General features: G+C 41.7%; 1 protein-coding gene across 2 annotated transcripts in view; it reads left to right on the forward strand.

The window, feature by feature from the left end:
- The first annotated feature begins 5,428 nt into the window (after positions 1–5,428).
- The window catches only part of tsc22d2 (TSC22 domain family 2), a 43,556-nt gene continuing 31,162 nt past the window's right edge, over positions 5,429–17,822 (forward strand). Inside the window, exon 1 of one of the 2 annotated variants that reach the window (XM_028587982.1) lies at positions 5,429–7,887. In XM_028587982.1, coding sequence (XP_028443783.1) covers positions 6,278–7,887 — 1,610 coding nt within the window. In that variant the 5' untranslated portion in view covers positions 5,429–6,277. The remainder of the gene's footprint in view (positions 7,888–17,822) is intronic. The other variant, XM_028587983.1, reaches the window with a different exon arrangement.

The following is a 17,822-nucleotide window of genomic DNA, read 5'->3' on the forward strand; positions in this document are numbered from 1 at the left end:
TACTTAATCTGCATGAATGTGCATATAATGATAGGGGATTAAGTACAGAGAGTAGCAGTTCATGAGAAAGTAGTGAAAATGTGAAACATTTTGGATGGATGGATGGGTGAGATCTGACAGGAAATTGGGGGAGAGAGATGCAACAAAGTACCCCAGCTGAACTTTAACCAAGGACTTAGAGATTACATGGAATCAACCCCCAAGGCCACCAGGTATCCCACAGTGAAATTGTATTTTTTTTTGTGGCTCATGGTCTAACTTTCCACTGTATGTTTCATTGGAAAACAGGTCAACAAAATATTCCTCCGTCAACACTTTTTGGCGAGAACAGCTTCTCGATCAGAACTGACATCACTCAAACATAGGCCAACATCATGAGCCATTTTCTTTTTCTTTGTGTCATGTGTTGATCTTGTGACAAACTACCCTGCAGTCGAGCACAAGCCTCTTTGATAGCCTTTATTGAAGCAATAACCTCTAGTCATTAGTTCATTGCTAATGAGTCATTATCAGGGAATAAAGTCATCAGTACAGTGTGGGTGAAATCAGGTAAACAACTTACTTACATTAAGTGTCTAAAAGTGCAGAGGTAAATGGAGTTTATTTTTTAATAAATGTCCTTTTATCCAAAAGGTTTCCTCGGTTTTACTGATAGAGGGGAGTCCAAATCATTTAAACCCACCTTACATGTTACAATACAGCGGCTGAAGTCACATATGAGTCATCATGGTCACACAGTATGAATTTTGATTTTGATTTCGAAATCACCTGGCCAATGTGTTAAGGGGGCATTACATCTCACATATCTACTGATAAGAGGTGTGGCCTCAACCTCCTTAACTTCTATTTCAACCATCTTACATTTCTGTCCAAATTGTGAATGTTTCTGTCCTGCTTTAGTGTGTGTTAGTGTGTGTGCTGCAGTTACAACAGGACCTTGGTATTACTAAGCGATAACCACTCCTTAAGAATCTGGCGGAACAACACAATTATAGTGCAATGGTAAATCTTAAAGGTCCTATGGCATGAAAATTTCACTTTATGAGGTTTTTTAACATTAATATGAGTTCCCCTAGTCTGCCTATGGTCTCCCAGTGGCTAGAAATGGCGATAGGTGTAAACCGAGCCCTAGGTATCCTGCTCTGCCTTTGGAAAAATGAAAGCTCAGATGGGCCGATCTGGAATCTTCCCTTTATGATGTCATAAGGGGAAAGGTTACCTCCACTTTCTCTGCTTTGCCCACAAAGAGAATTTGGCCCGCCCATAAGAAAGAGAGAAACATCCAAAGGGGTAAGCCTCTCTCTGCAACGCGTAGCTCCTATGGCGCCATTTTGATGCTACCTAGCTCTCACCCGCTGTTAGCATTCCACTGACCGCCATTCATTTTGACGTCACTTTGACAGCAAATAACTTTACATCTGAAGCGTTTAAAGACTCGATTTGTCCATTTTTTATTTCTAAAGAAACACGACAATGTATAAAAGGCTCCATTACCTTGTACCTCACGTTATGGCTCCGTAGCAGATGTTTTTGTAAAAATAGGCTAACAATTGTGTCATAACCACGCGACTTACTGTCGCATAGTAGAGGAATTACCGTATAGTACAGGAGAAACTTGCAGGCAGTTTCAACTTACATTAGCTGTTTAAGTTCAGTTACTAATGTTAACCAGCATTTTAGTTAGCAATAATTAGCCTGTGACCATATTATCTCCTTACATATACCTACGCTCTCCGTTTCTGCAAGATTAGGAATGATTGAGATTTCTCTTGGCACAGCTACCAGAAGACTAATGCTTCTATTTACCTTGGAACTCGGAAGCCGGAACTGGGAATGATGTCATACCAAGTTGAATGTGTTCTATTTAAAAGTCAGATTTTCATTGTTTTCATTAGCTCTAGCCCGGTTAGCTATTGTTAGCAACGCATTACGCCGTTTTTTGTGCATGCAAACAGCATAACAACATTTCCACCGATAGAAGTTGGACATGCCTGTGTGAACGACTGATTTAGTGACACAAATAAGACAGACGTGCTTATACCTTTTTATTACTGCAGCTTTCACAACTGTTGATACAGGGGGCAGCCATGTTGGATTTAGATCTCGGGCTACTGCAAGGTTGTACAAGTTCCGAGCTCGTAAATCCGAGGTCAGGAGGCGTGTTTCCGACTTTGACTTCGTTAAAACCGAGTTCCGAGGTAAATAGAACGCGGCATTACAACTTTCAGACAGGTTGCTCACATCACATTTACGTCTTCAAGCTCAGTTGGAGGCTGGACCCCCACCCTCCACCTTGTCCTGCCTCTCTCCTCCTCAGTAGCATTTAAAGCTACAGACACAGAAATGGCACGTCCAAAGTAAAGCTCATTACGGGACTGGCTCGTAGTGGCTGTAATTCTGCACCAAGGCTGAATTTCGGGAAAGAGACTTCAGATACAGTATTAGGGGACCACTAAGGCCTATATAAAAGCATCCAAAAAGTCATGTTATAGGACCTTTAAGGGTCAAATGTAAAAAAAAAAATCAGTTGAAGGAAGGTGCAGTGATCATACAGCTTTAGTCTTTGAAGCAAGTCAAATAAGATATATGGGAAAGTAGAAAGAAACTGGAGATCCTACCTGCTTCTCAAAACAATTGTGTACGTTGGCCTTTAATGACAAAACACATGCAAGAATGAAGGTTAGAATGGGAGGAAAATGCAGTCCAAATTATGAAATGCTAGATACTAGACAGGAGTGTATTTCTCTTAATAATTGAGTGTGTTTTGTTTTGTGCTTTACCCTTAGGGGTCACCATAGTCATGGGCCATGTGTATGAGGCATTTCCTGCTTCCTGGACAAGACTGCATATGAATACTGGCCACCAGAAAAATATGTCTACATTAGCACTAGTTGGTTTGAGCAATGTCAAGCCTGTGCTGAAGCAGTTTTCTGTGATGATACTACTGGTTGGCGATTACTTTGGCAAGTTTACTTGTATTTAAAAATTTGTCTGTCAATGTATTTCAGGCCTTTCAGCCCATCTTTACGGTCAAGGCCGTCCACCCAGAGCCTATTCTGTTTGAGGTTTCTGGGAGTTTTTCCTTGCCACTGTCGCTCATGGGGGAATGTTGGGTCTCTGTAAATTATAGAGTGTGATCTAAGTTAAATAGGGCCCTGAGATAACTTGTGTTATGATTGGACACTAAATAAAATTGATTTGAATTTACACTAAATGGGCGAGGTGTGCTGTGACTAACAACTTGAAAGTTGACTTCCACATAGGGCAAGTGAGTTAAGCCTGATTGGATGTGACAAATATTGAATTGTTATGCATTACATGGTTGTACATCAGATTTTCTTCCAGCAACAGCATTGTGAGATGAGTTCCTCTATTTTACATATGATTTAGCTCATGATTTTAGTTTCAGTTTAGTTCAGTTTGAAGTTAAAGATTTGAGTTTATCATAACTTAGGGACCGTTTAGTATTTATGAAATGGACCACCGGAGGAAAATAGGGGAGGGTCATGTCTTTTTATTCTTTGTTGAGGGGAGGGTCATCCAAAAAAATTTACACGCCAATTTGCCAAGTCTCGGCCCTCTTTCGCTACCAGATGGGCCCATGAGTTTGCTGTGGGGCAGGGGGAGCTGCCCCCCTGGTGGCTGAAACAGGTAATTGCATTGTTTAAAAAATGAGTGGAATAATTACGTCTGGCATGACCAGATATTTTATAAATATCTTAACTAACACAAAACAACTAAATGGTGGTGGGTAATACATCTGATTTCGTATACTGCTTTAGTAAAAAAAATATTTCCCGGCTGACGATGGGAGAAGCAGGACGCAAAAAACAAAAATTACTGTTGCTAGTCTGACATCTTACCGTGCCAAGCTTACAATAAAGATTTCCTAAATGCCACATTTGATGTCAGCTTACTAATGATTGCAGGTTTTGTGTAGATTTTGACTTTTATTTTTGACTTTGTTTAAATGGCGAAGTGGAGGAAGGCTAGTGATGAGTCCATAGCAACCAGTTTGTGTGTTGAATGTTACCCAGTCTCCTTTGCTGGATGGTCTCAATGTTTTATTGTTTTATTTCATGTGAATACTAGTTTACTAGAGGAGTAACTTAGTATTTGAAGTAATGCAGTAATGCAGGAAGTGTGTACATTTAGTTTCCATGCTTATTGTGTTTCCACAACAATGTTAGTGAGTAAATCTACTGAAATGGCCACCACACCATAACAGAGGAGTGGGATGTGTCAGATGAGAAAGCAGAGGTTTAGTCACTTATGGTATTTCTGTAAAAAAACAATCGCAATCTGTATATCTTTGCTGAGTGCAAGCCAGTACAGAAGTTATCAATATATTTTTGGGGGAGGGTCATGCATTTTTTTCCAAATTGTTTTGGGGGGTCATAAAATTTTTTTTATTGGCGAGCGGAGGTCTATTTTGACTAAAGGTCCCAAAAGTCCTCTGGTGGCTCCTTAAATAAATAACAAACAGTCCCATATATAATAATATATTTAAATTCTATACTGTGTTGAGTGTCCTGATGTTATCTGTTTTGTGTGATGATGCAATTACTTATTGAGATTAATAGAGTAGCTAGACTAACTTATTTATCTTGATGAGCTCAACATGTGCACACTCAGTGACCAAACTGTCACACACAAACGTGTAGGCTACATTTCTAAAGACTGCATTCATGAGTTGTTTTGTCATCTTCGTTAAGCAACAGTATAGCCAACCAAGTAGCCCAAGCAGTGTATAAAAAGGATATGAGCTAAGTGATTCAATCAAAAACAAAACTCCTGTCATGTCAATTTCTGGTGGTATCCTTTTATAGAATGAATGTTTCAGACTTTAATACCAAATAGAAACTACATTTTTCAACAGAGATCAGTAAAAAAGATGCTACAATGTTGTTTCATATGATGGCTGTAGGTCTAAATGCAACGGTAAATACATATGTTTACTTGTAAACTGTATGTAATTCGTGAGGATATCCGAATGTATACTCACCTAATTATAAACACTACATCACCCAAAACTAACATCTGTCGACAGCTGGCGAACTCATTTCTTCCTCTACCTTTTTCTCTCAGGATGGCGAAGGCATGTCCCGCCCTACTTTGCTTTACTCTGCCTCTGATTGGCTTACCTTGACCTAACCCTAGCCAATCCCACTCCTTTTGCCTAAACCTGACCAGCCCAACCAACGAAGACAACGAGTACTAGCCAATCAGAGGGAACGTAGGGCGAGTCATTTAATTTATATGGGCGGGCCAACGGTGCCATGCCGTTTGCTTAACATCCGTGGGCATGCCTTCGCCATCCTAGGAAAAACTAAAAAAATGGCCTACAGGGGGTGGGACGTTAACCGGAAGCTATGACGGCGTCGGCGACAGAAATAGTTTTTTTAGCCAAGTAAAACTAATTTATCTATTTTATAATTGTAGACAGCCTCACCAACTTGCTAGGCCGTACATTAGATTAGATAGGAGTTTGTGGCGTCGTTGAATTGAAAATATAATTTTTTGAGATAACAGAAAACTAGTTCCCCTTAATACCCAGGATGCATTTCGCTTTTGCCATCTTGTCGAGTGGTTGGGTTAAGAGCGGCAGGCAGGAGTTAGCCACCCGTTAGCTTACTGCAGCTGTGGTAAAGTGGTTATCTGTCAGCTAGCTGCTAGTAGCAGCTGCCAAAAGTGAGCTGTCCACACGGCAAGAGGCAAAACTTTACCGACTTTGAGACGTTTTTTCTGTCTACCGCTGGACTATATGTTCTTTTTGGAAAGCCAGTGGATTTGTTTACATCATGATGTCGCACATGCTGGTACCGAGGTAGGGAAAACTAGCTAACATCAGCTAACTTAGCTAGTCGGCGAGAAATACATCTACAGCTGAGAGGGAAGAGTGGGCTGCGAGACCGGGCCCGCCTCAGACTAAAGTACCGGTGGCAGCTGCTGAACAAGAACTTTGACAAGGGCCTGTTTGAAACTCCGCTGCCGGGACACAAGGAAGGCCAACCGGGTGTCAGAGAGGCCGGAGGAGGGGAACGGCAGTCGCCCGTGTGCTGTGACTGGACACCGCAGAGCGTTTCGGGAGTTTCGCAGGGTCTGGCCCCGGTTGAGAAACTTTTCTCAGACAAGAGAGAGGAAGAGGAACGGTATGGAAACGTCCTGTGACGGTACGTGTCTGTGTCATATCCCTCAGCTGTGAATTACTTCGCAAGGCATTAGTCCAGCACTTTGTTTCATCTGGGAGCAGACGGACTTGACGCATATAGTCAACATGTCGAAAATGCCGGCGAAGAAGAAAAGTTGTTTCCAGATCACGAGTGTAACGCAGGCTCAGGTGGCGGCCAGCAGCGTCACCGACGACACCGAGAGCCTGGACGATCCGGACGAGTCCCGGACAGAGGACGTGTCGTCGGAAATATTTGACGTTTCTCGGGCCGACCTCGGGGTGTGTGAGATGAGTTCATCCGAGGAAACCTTAAACAATGTAGGAGAGACTCACGAGGGCCAGCCGCCCACTACAGGTCCTGTCAACGGGGGACACTGTTATAAAAGTATGGTCACTGGTCGTGTCACCCCACATAATTTAGGAGGAAGTGCGCCTGTGCCAGCTGCAACTCAACCCTTTGTTCCGAGCTCAGCCACCCATCCGTCAGTCAGTAATACAGTGGGTAATTCTACCACTGTCTCTACCAATGTGGCTCACACAACTCCTGTTAACACCAGCTGTAGTTCCCGTTTCAGGGTCATTAAACTTGATCATGGTACTGGAGAGCCCTTCAGACGGGGCAGGTGGACTTGCACTGAGTTTTACGAGAGAGACTCAGATTCAAATGTTAATCGAACTGTGGATAGCATAAGGCCAACTCTCACCCTTGATCACAGTATAGACAGGGACAGTGGGCTAGGGGCCACAAGTAACTCAGTGGTCACTAGCAGTGCTTTTTCCGCACAGGCGTTGGAGAACACCATGGACAGTGGCTACTCCCACCCTTCAGAGCCTCTGCAGCAAGGCTACAGCTTGGCTCCTCAGATAGGGAGCGGAGCAAGTGCCTTCCAGCCCACAGGGTATACAACTACAGCATCCCAGCAAACTCAGGCTCAGGTCAATATGCAGCCTGTTGCTCCCCCGACCTTCCTCTCTAACAGCGTCAATGGTGTGCACCATGGTGCCATGCATCAGATGTCTCCCATTATGCCTCCTGCCACGCAGGCCCAGCAGTTTGCCTATTCTACTCATCCTACTGGCCTCTCAGCAGGCCAGCCAGACTTTCGTCAGCAGCACTTTGTTTCAAGCACTCAGAACCTTCCCATGTCTACCCTCCTTGTGGGGCCTCCTACCAGCCAGGTACCATCACCTCTAATCACCCCTGCTGGTCCAGGAGCCCAAGGGCTTGGCGGAGAGGGAGCCTCCGCCCAGGGCCTCCTGCTCCAAGTGGGCAATACGTCAGCCATGGCACCCATCCTTCAAGGAATTGGCCAACAGCAGCATATCAACCAGACTCAGCCTTCAGGAGGGTTAGGCATTGCCCCAGCATCTTCCACCACCACCACCTCCCACAGCGGTGTCCAGAATGCACCTGCCACAGTGCCCAGTACCACCAACACCCTTCCAGGAGTGCAAAGTCAGGCACCGGGCACAGGAGGACTTGTCAAGCAGCCCCAAGGAGCCCACGGAGGAGCAACAACGTGCCTTCCCTCCGTCTTCAGTAACCAGGTAGAAGACAGCAGGCAGAAGTCTGATGCCCTACCTGAGTCCAGTGCTGTTGTGGTGCCAGGCAAAGATGCTGTAAAGCCTTTCTTGGGGGATGGCCTCAACCTGCCCACTCCTGCTGTCAACAGCCTGTTTGGCATCCATATTTCCATGGATGTGGATGAGGACAGGTAAGAGGGTATAATATAAAAAGGCCTATGTGAAATGAGTCCACTGCAAAATGTTTGCTGCTTTTTTTTTTGTTCAGCTGTGGGCATCAGTAATGCAACATTGTGGCATTGATATCAGTTTGCTAGAGTGTATGAGTCTTTAACTGTAGCAGCATTGACAAATTGTTGGAGATAGTCAGTGTGTATCTGGAAATTTGCCCTCATTTTAAACATTCTTGTTGCATTCTACTGCAGTGTGATCATACTCCGCACTGTGGAGAACGCCTCTCCCTTCACCAGTGCCAAAATTAAGCACATTAAGTGTTTGGTTGTACTTTTTGTAAATTCTTTTTCTATGCGTAAATGTAAATTGAGAGGAAGGAGGGGTAGTGAGCCAATGAGAAGTGGAGACAGGAGGAATATTCTGTCTTTGTCATTAATAGGCGAACGACAAAACATTGTTTAGTTACTTGCCTCTTCACACACCCACAGCCCCCCTCCCTCAAGCTTCCATTCAACTGTACAGGCTGCTTGGGTTTAGGGGGCATTAACAAGCACTTGGAGATGTTACAACACATGCAGTAGCTTTGTTTTTTAGCTGAGAAGGGAATAACTCCCCAAACGTAGGCGGTCAGTTTTTTTTCTTCTTTTGTCTGTCTAGGAGAGACATACTCTCCCTGAGCAGCAATCCCAGCTTCCCAACTTTATACCTTGTAAATACCAACTCTTTACTTGTATACAGTACTCCGCTTATGTACACACTATAGCTATTTTTAGGGTCTGTCGGATGGCAGTCGCACAGCTTGAGCTGAAGTGTTGCCACTCATTGCCACTTGCCAGAGGAGCAAGCAGAGGAGAGTTGGAAAGGTGATGTCTCAGCCAAGAATGACCTAGATGAGAGCTGTAGTACACACACACACACACACACACACACACACACACACACACACACACACACACACACACACACACACACGTGCATAGTCTGTCCTGTATTTATTTTATTTATACCTCAGTGTGCTCTCTTCTGTTCTTCAGTGCATATTATGAATAGTACAGCCAGAGGAGGGGTGTGTGTGTTTTTGGGAGATTGAGGGTTGATTGTGTGCAGAGGGGAGAAACGTGTGATGTCACATATTTCATGAAAGGAACAGCCATTATCGTGTGTGTGTGTGTGATCAGTGGCCGTCTGTGTAGCTATGGTGATGCTGGCAGCAGGACAGGACGTGAAGACAGACAGATGTGCGCACAGACTCACACACTTGTTGCAGTGATAGCAGGCCGGGCACGTAAGCCACCGGTGTCTGTAGCAGCGATGACATGGCCAGACTGAATCAGCTGGACGATGTCTGCTGATTCACAAGTGTTGACTTGTGCTGACCTGTTAGGTAGGGAAGGACAATATATTGATATCATGATATGAGACTAGATTAGGGCTGCAGCTAGCTTAGTAATAGAGTATTTTACCGATTATTTCATCGATTTAAGAAATACTTTTGTTTTATTGAAGAGCAATAATTTGGTTTAATTTTCGGATAAAAGCAACATTTGTATTGCCTACACTGCTTACAGTATCATCTCTCAAAAAACTAATCATTAAGTGCATTTATTTAAGTGCCATATTACAAAGAAAAGATTTTCTGAAATGCAATAACAACCTCAAACTAAGGCATACATTAAACATTACCTTAAATTGTGCAACTTAACTTTCAGAACTACAAGTTTCAACCTGAGACTGAGCTGTATATAGGCTTATAAGTACAAGTTATACTTAACCTGTTTTCATGAAGCATTGATGTCGTGCCATTATTGTGGTAAGCTAGTTTCGATTTCGCAGTAGACACACTGTACAGACATTTCATATATATTAATTACGTTTGAACTGATTCCAAACTTTGGACACTTTCTGTCGTTTTCTCCAGCCTGTCTCTTCTCTTAGCCCCTCACTATTTACGCTCTCTTTCTTCATTTTGTAAACTGCGCCGTCAGTCTTGATGGCATGTGTTGCCACCAGCGTCAGACCGGTGTGCGACCGTAATAATCATCCGTTCAGAAACAGCATGAGCGATAGGTTTGTAACATTAGATATCGTCCTAGATTTTGCGTAGCGTAAAATCGTAATCTATTAAGTGTTGTCTTTTCCTGGTTTTGAAGGCTGCATTAGAGTAAAGTGATGTCATTTTCTGAACTGAACAGACTGTTCTAGTTGTTCTATTATTTGCCTTTACACACTTTGTCATTAAATCGACATTTCTGATGATTATTTATAAAAAATCTCATTTGTAAATAATATTTTGTTAAAGCACCAATTGTCAATCCTACAATATCGTCGTAACATCGACATCAAGGTATTTGGTCAAGAATATTGGGATATTTGATTTCTCCATGTCGCCCAGCCCTACTACTTCTTCTCTGCACACTTGCTCATTTTTCCATTAGATTGTAAATTGTAGGGACTTGAAACTGCACACTTGTCATAGTTAAAAAAAAGTTAAAAAGGAAAACAAAGCCTTGTGTACTAGGGTCACATATAGGGCTGCTATAATTAAAGTGTAAAATGTTATGTCTTTTAAATCAGATTTAATTCACACATCCTTATTCCAGTCGGTTAGTCTGCAAAAATGTTTAGAAGATAATTTCCATCATTTAAAAACACCCCCGCTCCCCTATTTTTCAACAAAATAAGATCAACAGTTTGGGTGCTATTTGAGTCAACACCAACCTGAACATTGCTAAAAACTTTCCTGTTGATCACTTCTGCACCAAACGTTTGTACAAGGCATCAGCGTTTTTGGTAACTATAAAATGAGAATGTTGGACAATAACATTGTGGACAGTGAACCACATAAATCACTGCATGCACAAAAGCTTATATCAAGTTTTAACAAAACTTTGAAAAGTAATTTATTCTATAATGAAAAGTACACAATGGCAACTTTTATATTAAGACTGGATAAGCCCCTATATCTCCTATGCACTTTGCCTAAATAATAACAGTGGAACTGTTTTTGTCGCTTCTCTATATGGATTCTGCCCCCTGCATACTTACACACTATGTCAAATTTTGGTTAACCACAAAACTTGTGCAGTTTTGGGTGAGGTTGTGGGGCCCAAAGGCAAGTTGGCAGTCATAGGCATACTTAAACTGTCATCAGTTGTAATTAAAATGCCTTGATAACTTCCATGTAACAAAATAAAGATTTCAAAGAACACACCCCAATATAAACGGACGGATTTTCAAACTCTTTTCAGAGGTGCATTGTTCTGTGCACGAGCGCAGCCTCATTGGGGAATCTGTTCCAAGTTTCATTGTTTGGTTCTGTTTTGAGTTAGAGTCCATCACAAAAGTGGAACAAAGCATTGTGGGTGTGGAGTTGTGTGATTAGAATGATTTCCCCTCAGCTTGGAATGGTTAGCATCTCTGCTCAGCATGCTGTATCTCTGCCAAATAAAGTGGTGAAGTTGCCCCTGGGACAAATTGGTTTCCTTCGATAGGAGCAGTTTGGCCCTTTAACTGAATTACTCCTCCCAGGACCGACCACCCTGCCCTTGTACTGTCTCAATTAGAATATGAATTATTAATCCATCATAGATTGTATTTCTCAAACTGAGGAACAGTGGTATCTTTATTGCGCAGTGTAGAGAAATGCAGCCTGGAGTTTATTGTGGTATACAATTTACTGTATAACATTTTATCCAGAGGAGGAGCACAATAACTGAGCAAGAACCTCATTGATTAATCTGATGATGTGAATGAATAATATATAATTGATGAATTGTGTACATCCCAATTATTAATCTTTTCCTGAATGACCTCCACATTTTACTACTCTGCCTCGCTTTAATTTGACTCTTCCTCTGCTATCTGAAGTATTTGCTCGAGGCCTGCACTCACTTCACTCGACCCCTCATTCTTCCTCTCCCTCACAACAGCCTGACTCTGTTGGTTGCTGTTTTTCATGAGGCATTTCCAGTGTCCCTGTTTTACTGGAACACGGTTTGACTTGTTTGACAGGGCTAAAAATGATAGAAATGTTGTTGTGAAGATCTTATATGGGTGATTAGAAGGTAGGAAGGTGGTAAGAAGGTCTGCACCTGCTGGTTTTGTGAATATACACATTCACATTTGAGAGTGGCCCATTTTAGCCACAGTCTGCTGTTGGCTACTGAAGAGTATGAAATACAAGAGCCTTTGTGAAGGTTACGGTCTCTAGTCAGAATGGGGATTCAAACCTTCCACCATCTAGTCACAAACACAGTTTTATAAACTTAAGTTTGTTTCGGTCAGATTAAAAGACTGCCGCTTGTATCAGCAAGCAAACCGATAAACTTGGGCCAACAAAAGAAAAGTAAACCATCTTCCAAATGTACAAACCACCTCAACATATCTGATAGCCAACATATGATTTCACCATGTAATTGTGGAAACTCAAATACCCACAAGATGAATTTCTCCTCACACACATTGAATGTCACATGAAGTTGTAATCTGATTGGAAGCTTTCTGAAAGGTCAGCTGCAAAGTGTGCGTGTGAGTTCAACTTGGTGGAAATTGTGAGTCGTCCACCTCCAACTGGGGTGCAATGGCTCCTGCAGTTCGGAAAACAATGGTTGAACTGGTGGAGAGTCATTTCTTGAAGAGACACTTGCGGTGCACATCCTTTCTCAGTTGGACAAATTTGACTTTAAACAACTTTTTGCATGCCTAGAGTGATAACAAATTGTCAAAAGTGTTATTGACTGATATTTTACACCACACATATGCCATTTTAATTTAACTTTATTGTAGAAGAGCCTACCTCCATTGATCGTTAGTCTGAATATGCACATGTTCAGTACTTGTACTGTAGCGCCTCTGTCGGTTTTACCTCTTGGCTGTTTGACAGTTTAACACAAAGGGGGAGGGTTTAGGGTCAGGTTTGGGATGGGGTGTGTGTTGAGGTTTGTAGCCTGGTTGCCGCAGTGCCTGGAAACAAGGGAGCAGCTTATTTTCCACAGATAGCTGACCTGCCTGAACTTCCAGGGGACACATTCCAGGAGCCCTGAATGGCCGTGATTGTGGGACGCCCCGGGCTGAGCAGACGGGTCTGCACCAGCTCTGTTTTTGGGCCGGACCACTGGCCCTGCCTCCTCTGTCTCCCTCTAATGTGTCTGTTCTGGCTCTTTTCGTTTTTGTCAGTCCCTAACTGAGCTGTTAACACTCTCCCACTCTGCTGCTTAACTGCTGAGGCATTTTTTTCCCTTCCCATTCACATTGCCTTTTCTAGTTTAATTAATCAAGTGAGGCGCCTCAGTTCATAGACAAAACTCTCTTCTCTTTGCTTTTAAATTGGGGTAAAAGTTGGTGCTGAGCAATCCCCCAGCATTTTGGAAAAGCATAGTAACTGACCGGAGTTGGCTTTTAATGATGTCTCCTCACCACCCTCATATTGCTCATTAACAGTTTTCAACTAATTCGGCCCTCTTCCCAAAGACAATCCTCGTCTCCTGCACACAGGCAGAGCAAAAATAATGTCTTCATTTTGTGATGGTACAGTACATTTTGTTTGATTTAAAAACATGCCAAACATGTAATATTTTTATAAATTTTTAAAGATCTGAAGAGGCCAGCTGTTTTAGGCAAAGTGGTTGACTAAGTTAGCATAGCCGGACCCACCCTGTTGTCTCAGCAAGATGTGGTCAGGGGATCACTTCCAATTAGAGTGGACCTGCCAAAGCAAGTAAACAACCATGCTCCTGGCGGCCTACCATAACTAACTCAATTTGTGCTGGAAGCAGGGCCATTGAATCAGCCACAGAGTATGTTGCAGTCTGTTCCAGGAATAAGTACAGTGTTTAAACTGTTGGTGCTTGTTCTCCTTTCCTAAATGGTCTCAGTACAGAACAGGTTAGACCCCCTTTTTTTTTGCTTGGTTGGTGCATGTTACGTATGCACTGACTCATTTGTTCTTGTTACCAGTCTGTACTTTGTACATTGAGAGGGGTGGGCTACGTTGAGCTGATGGATTATGTAATGCTCCAGGGTGTGTGTTGTAACTTCAGATGTTAACAATTTGAGAATGTAATGAATCAAGAATATATTAACCAAAAATACATTTGTCTTTAGCGTGTTCTTATTTTACACATCGGTTCCATCTGATGGAAACCGTTTTATTCAGATGCTGGATGCCAAATTTTCATACAGTAAGGAAAACTGACCAGGGGCCAGATATTTTAGACTGGTCTGTAGTGTTATGTCAGTTTTTATGTTGTTCTTAGATTAGTCTAATGCAAGTTTCACAAAAATGAAGACTATTTTAAGACTAGCCCCATGACTAAGAGCCATGTTCCCATGCTAACAATCAGTGAAAAAGGCTCATAATTTGTGGTTTGCTAACAATGTTGTGAAGTGAGTATTAAGAAGGGAAAAAGCTTTTAGAGACCGCCATTACCTGTTGAAATATTCAGCAGAGATATTAGTTGTTTTGCTTGTCCAAGGATACTATCCTGTGCCACTGCATCTCAGTTCTGCTGCTGCTGGAGTCGGGGCTGTGTGGTTTGAAGCGGTTCATCTGTCCGCCATGTTTTTTTTAAATTTTCAAGTCTTAATTTACCCAGACTTGATGGCAAATTAGTGTTACTTAAAGTGGCTATATGTGACTTTCAGTTTGTGGTGATTCTAGCTGCGCTTTGGACAAAAGTGTTAGTGTTTTTACCACACCTGCTGTCGTAAAGGTTTTTACGGTGCTGTATTGCCCACTGTATTACCGAGTTAGCGTTACCGGGAGGTCATATAGTCCCAATGAATGTTTTGCTCAGACAGTAAATAATTAATTTACAAAAAGAGAATACGTTACAGATGCATCGTTGCATTTCAAGTGTTGCATACGGTAACTTAGCCTACTTTGGATGTATCAACATCCAACAATATGTAACAACGTCATCACTGTCACCAGCCAAAGCATTAAGAGATTGTTGTAGCAACTAATGCAATAATAACAAAGATTCATATAGCATATTTCATGAAACCCACGGACGCTTTACACAGGTACAGGGGGACAAGGGGAAAGAAAATAGTAGGCTAACACAAACACAGACGGAAAAGAAATAAAAACCAGGCGCTAAATGGAAGGGGGAAGTACTTTAATATAGGCTACTGACATTCAACCACGTCTTGCATTGTACAGTTTATTTTATGAATGAAATAGACCTATTACATACTTGAGGGACAATTGGGGGGTGGGTTTGAAATAATTTACAATCCCGTTATTGTCTCCCATCTGTTGAAAGCCCGACCGAAGTTGACTCGCGTTTTCGCCCGCATTCACTTTCCCTTTTTAGCTTTTAGTTCTTCGTTTTCTTTTTTGTGATGGTCCTGTGCTAGTATCAGCCATAATTACAACAGATAACTTAAATAACCAAAAAAAATAAAATTTAAATACAACAATGCCTAGTCTATGTAAATAAATATCCTGCTACCTTTCACGTGGCTGGATACGCTAACACAGGATTTTGCGGTGTTACAAAAAAATCTGTGACCCTTCAGAATGTGTTACTGTACGTCTGCCTGCCGTATTCATTCTGTATCTACACAGGAAAAATCAAACCCGAGCAACGGCACTAACTAAACTAAACTACGTTCTGTAAAAATAGCGTTCTTTTCACTGTTAGTCTCGTTTGCTGTTACAGCTCATTTAAGATCATTACATGAAAAGTGACAGTTACAGAAACACTAAAGTTACACATAGGCTACGTTCACACCGCAAGTCTTAATGCCTGATTCTGATTTCAGATATCATGATATTCTTGACCAAATACCTCAATATCGATATTGTGGCGATATTCTAGGGTTGACAATTGGTGCTTTAACAAAATATCTTCACACTTAGATTTTAGATAAATAATCATCAGTAATGTGGACATAATGTCTAAGTGGGGAAAAGCCAAATAATAGAACAGCTAGAACAGGCTGGGAAGTTCAGAAAAGTACATCACTTTACTGTAACGCAGCCTTTAAAACCAGGAAAAGACAACACTTATGTTACGATATCCAAAATCGAAGACGATATCTAGTCTCATATCATGATATCGATATATTGCCCAGCCTTAGTTTGAACTGTTTGGCAATAAGATATTTAAGTGTGTCTAAAACAAAACCCTTCTTGACATCTGTGCTGTTTCCTCAAAGGTCACCCATCGGATATACCCTTTTGGTTTACAGTAAAGTCAGATATTCTGACACAAAATTGAGGAAGTGAAAGGGAGAAAACAAGCACTGGGCAGAATTGGCCTCATCTCAGTTTGTCTTATGCTAATGATGAGCAATAATAAATCTCAAAGTGCAGTGGTGAAAAATATATTTCAGAGCAAGTAAAACCATAATAGGGAAGGGGTAAATTAAGTGGTTAGGTGATTCAGCAGTTCTAGGACAATGCCTTTTTGTAGAGGCTTTTAAAGCTGACTGCAGGTCAGAGCTTAGTCTTCAGGCATGGAGGAAAATATTTGACTAGAGGTTTGTGGGATATAAATGTTTTTAGCTCTAAATAAGTTGCTGGAGAAAATGTTGAGCTGTGTCTCAGCCATTCAGTCTCCCAGAGTGTGAAGCAAGGGCTGAACAACAGGGTTTCAGTGCCGGGGCCCCCCCTGGAGACCGAGTTGACTGAATAGTGAGTAATGAGGATGTGTTGAAAGCATGGCAGGCAGATGCATTTGAGTCATCCATCCTCTTCTGTGCTCTTGCTTGCTTTCAATGGGTGTCGTCTACTGATCTGGCTCACTGGTGCTTGTGGCTGTTCATCTGGTGTGTGTGTGACAGTGTGTGTGTGACAGTGTGTGTGTGACAGTGTGTGTGTGTGTGTGACAGTGTGTGTGTGTGTGTGTGACAGTGTGGGATTGGCTAAGCGAGTTGAAGAGAGGCTCCAAGTTTGAAGAAAGAGAGTGAATAAGAGATTTTAGGGGGTGCTCATGTTTGGCTTATTCTCGGCGTCTCCAGGGTCTTGGAGTTTTTTGTTTTCTTCAGTTTCTTTTTCATTTACCAATCACTGCCTGCCTTGTTTTTTTTCCAGTCCGTCCCAAACTTCTTTCTCATGGCTTATCTGTGGGTACTTAAGTCCACACACAGTGAGACAAATCACTTCTAGGATATAAGATATAAGATAATCCTTAAGTTCAGTTTTACTGTTTTAGATGTATGGATGCCACATTTCTCCAATGAACATTTCTCTCTCTTAACTGAGAAGTGAAGGCTAAAAGGTTGTTACTAAAGCCAGACTGGTACTACATTTTTTATATATATATATATATATATATATATATATATATATATATATATATATATATATATATATGAGAGAGAGAGAGGGATCTCTTGAATTTGATTTTTGATAACAATTAGGAACAAGATGAAAAATAAAGATGTGAAAAGGTCTGCAATGAATGATAATTTTGATTACTGATGGATCTTGCAATTATTATTTTGATTATTCATCAATTATTTGTTTAAGTATTGTTATACAGTTGTGATGGATTTCCATCACATCTTCCTAAAGCCCAAGGTGAAGTCTTCAGATAACCAAGTCAAAAACTAATTTCTTTGTCTTGACCATCGTATCACAAAGAAATGCAGAAAATCCTCACGATTGAGAAGCTCAAACTAGGGATCGTTTGTCATTTTTGCTTGAAAAATGACTTAAGCAATGAATTGATAGCACATTAATATCTATATTTTTATAGAAAATCTATCTTGTCAGGTTGTGAATGTTTAGCAAAGCAGTGGATTTACTCAAGTGTTTTTTTTTCTTCCACAAGTTCTCATCAAGTAAGTAAACGTGAGCCCAACCTGCTCTGAAGGCCAACTAAGGTTATGGATCTAACATCGAGGCAGGCAATGCAAGTTCTTTGGGTGCTTTTTTTTCTCCTGTCTTCAGCTGAGAAAGGCGCAGGTTTTGCTAGAACCTACATTTCCTGCTTTGCTTTGA

This window comes from Perca flavescens, chromosome 9 (assembly GCF_004354835.1).
Source record: "Perca flavescens isolate YP-PL-M2 chromosome 9, PFLA_1.0, whole genome shotgun sequence".
Classification (NCBI taxonomy): Eukaryota; Metazoa; Chordata; class Actinopteri; order Perciformes; family Percidae; genus Perca; species Perca flavescens.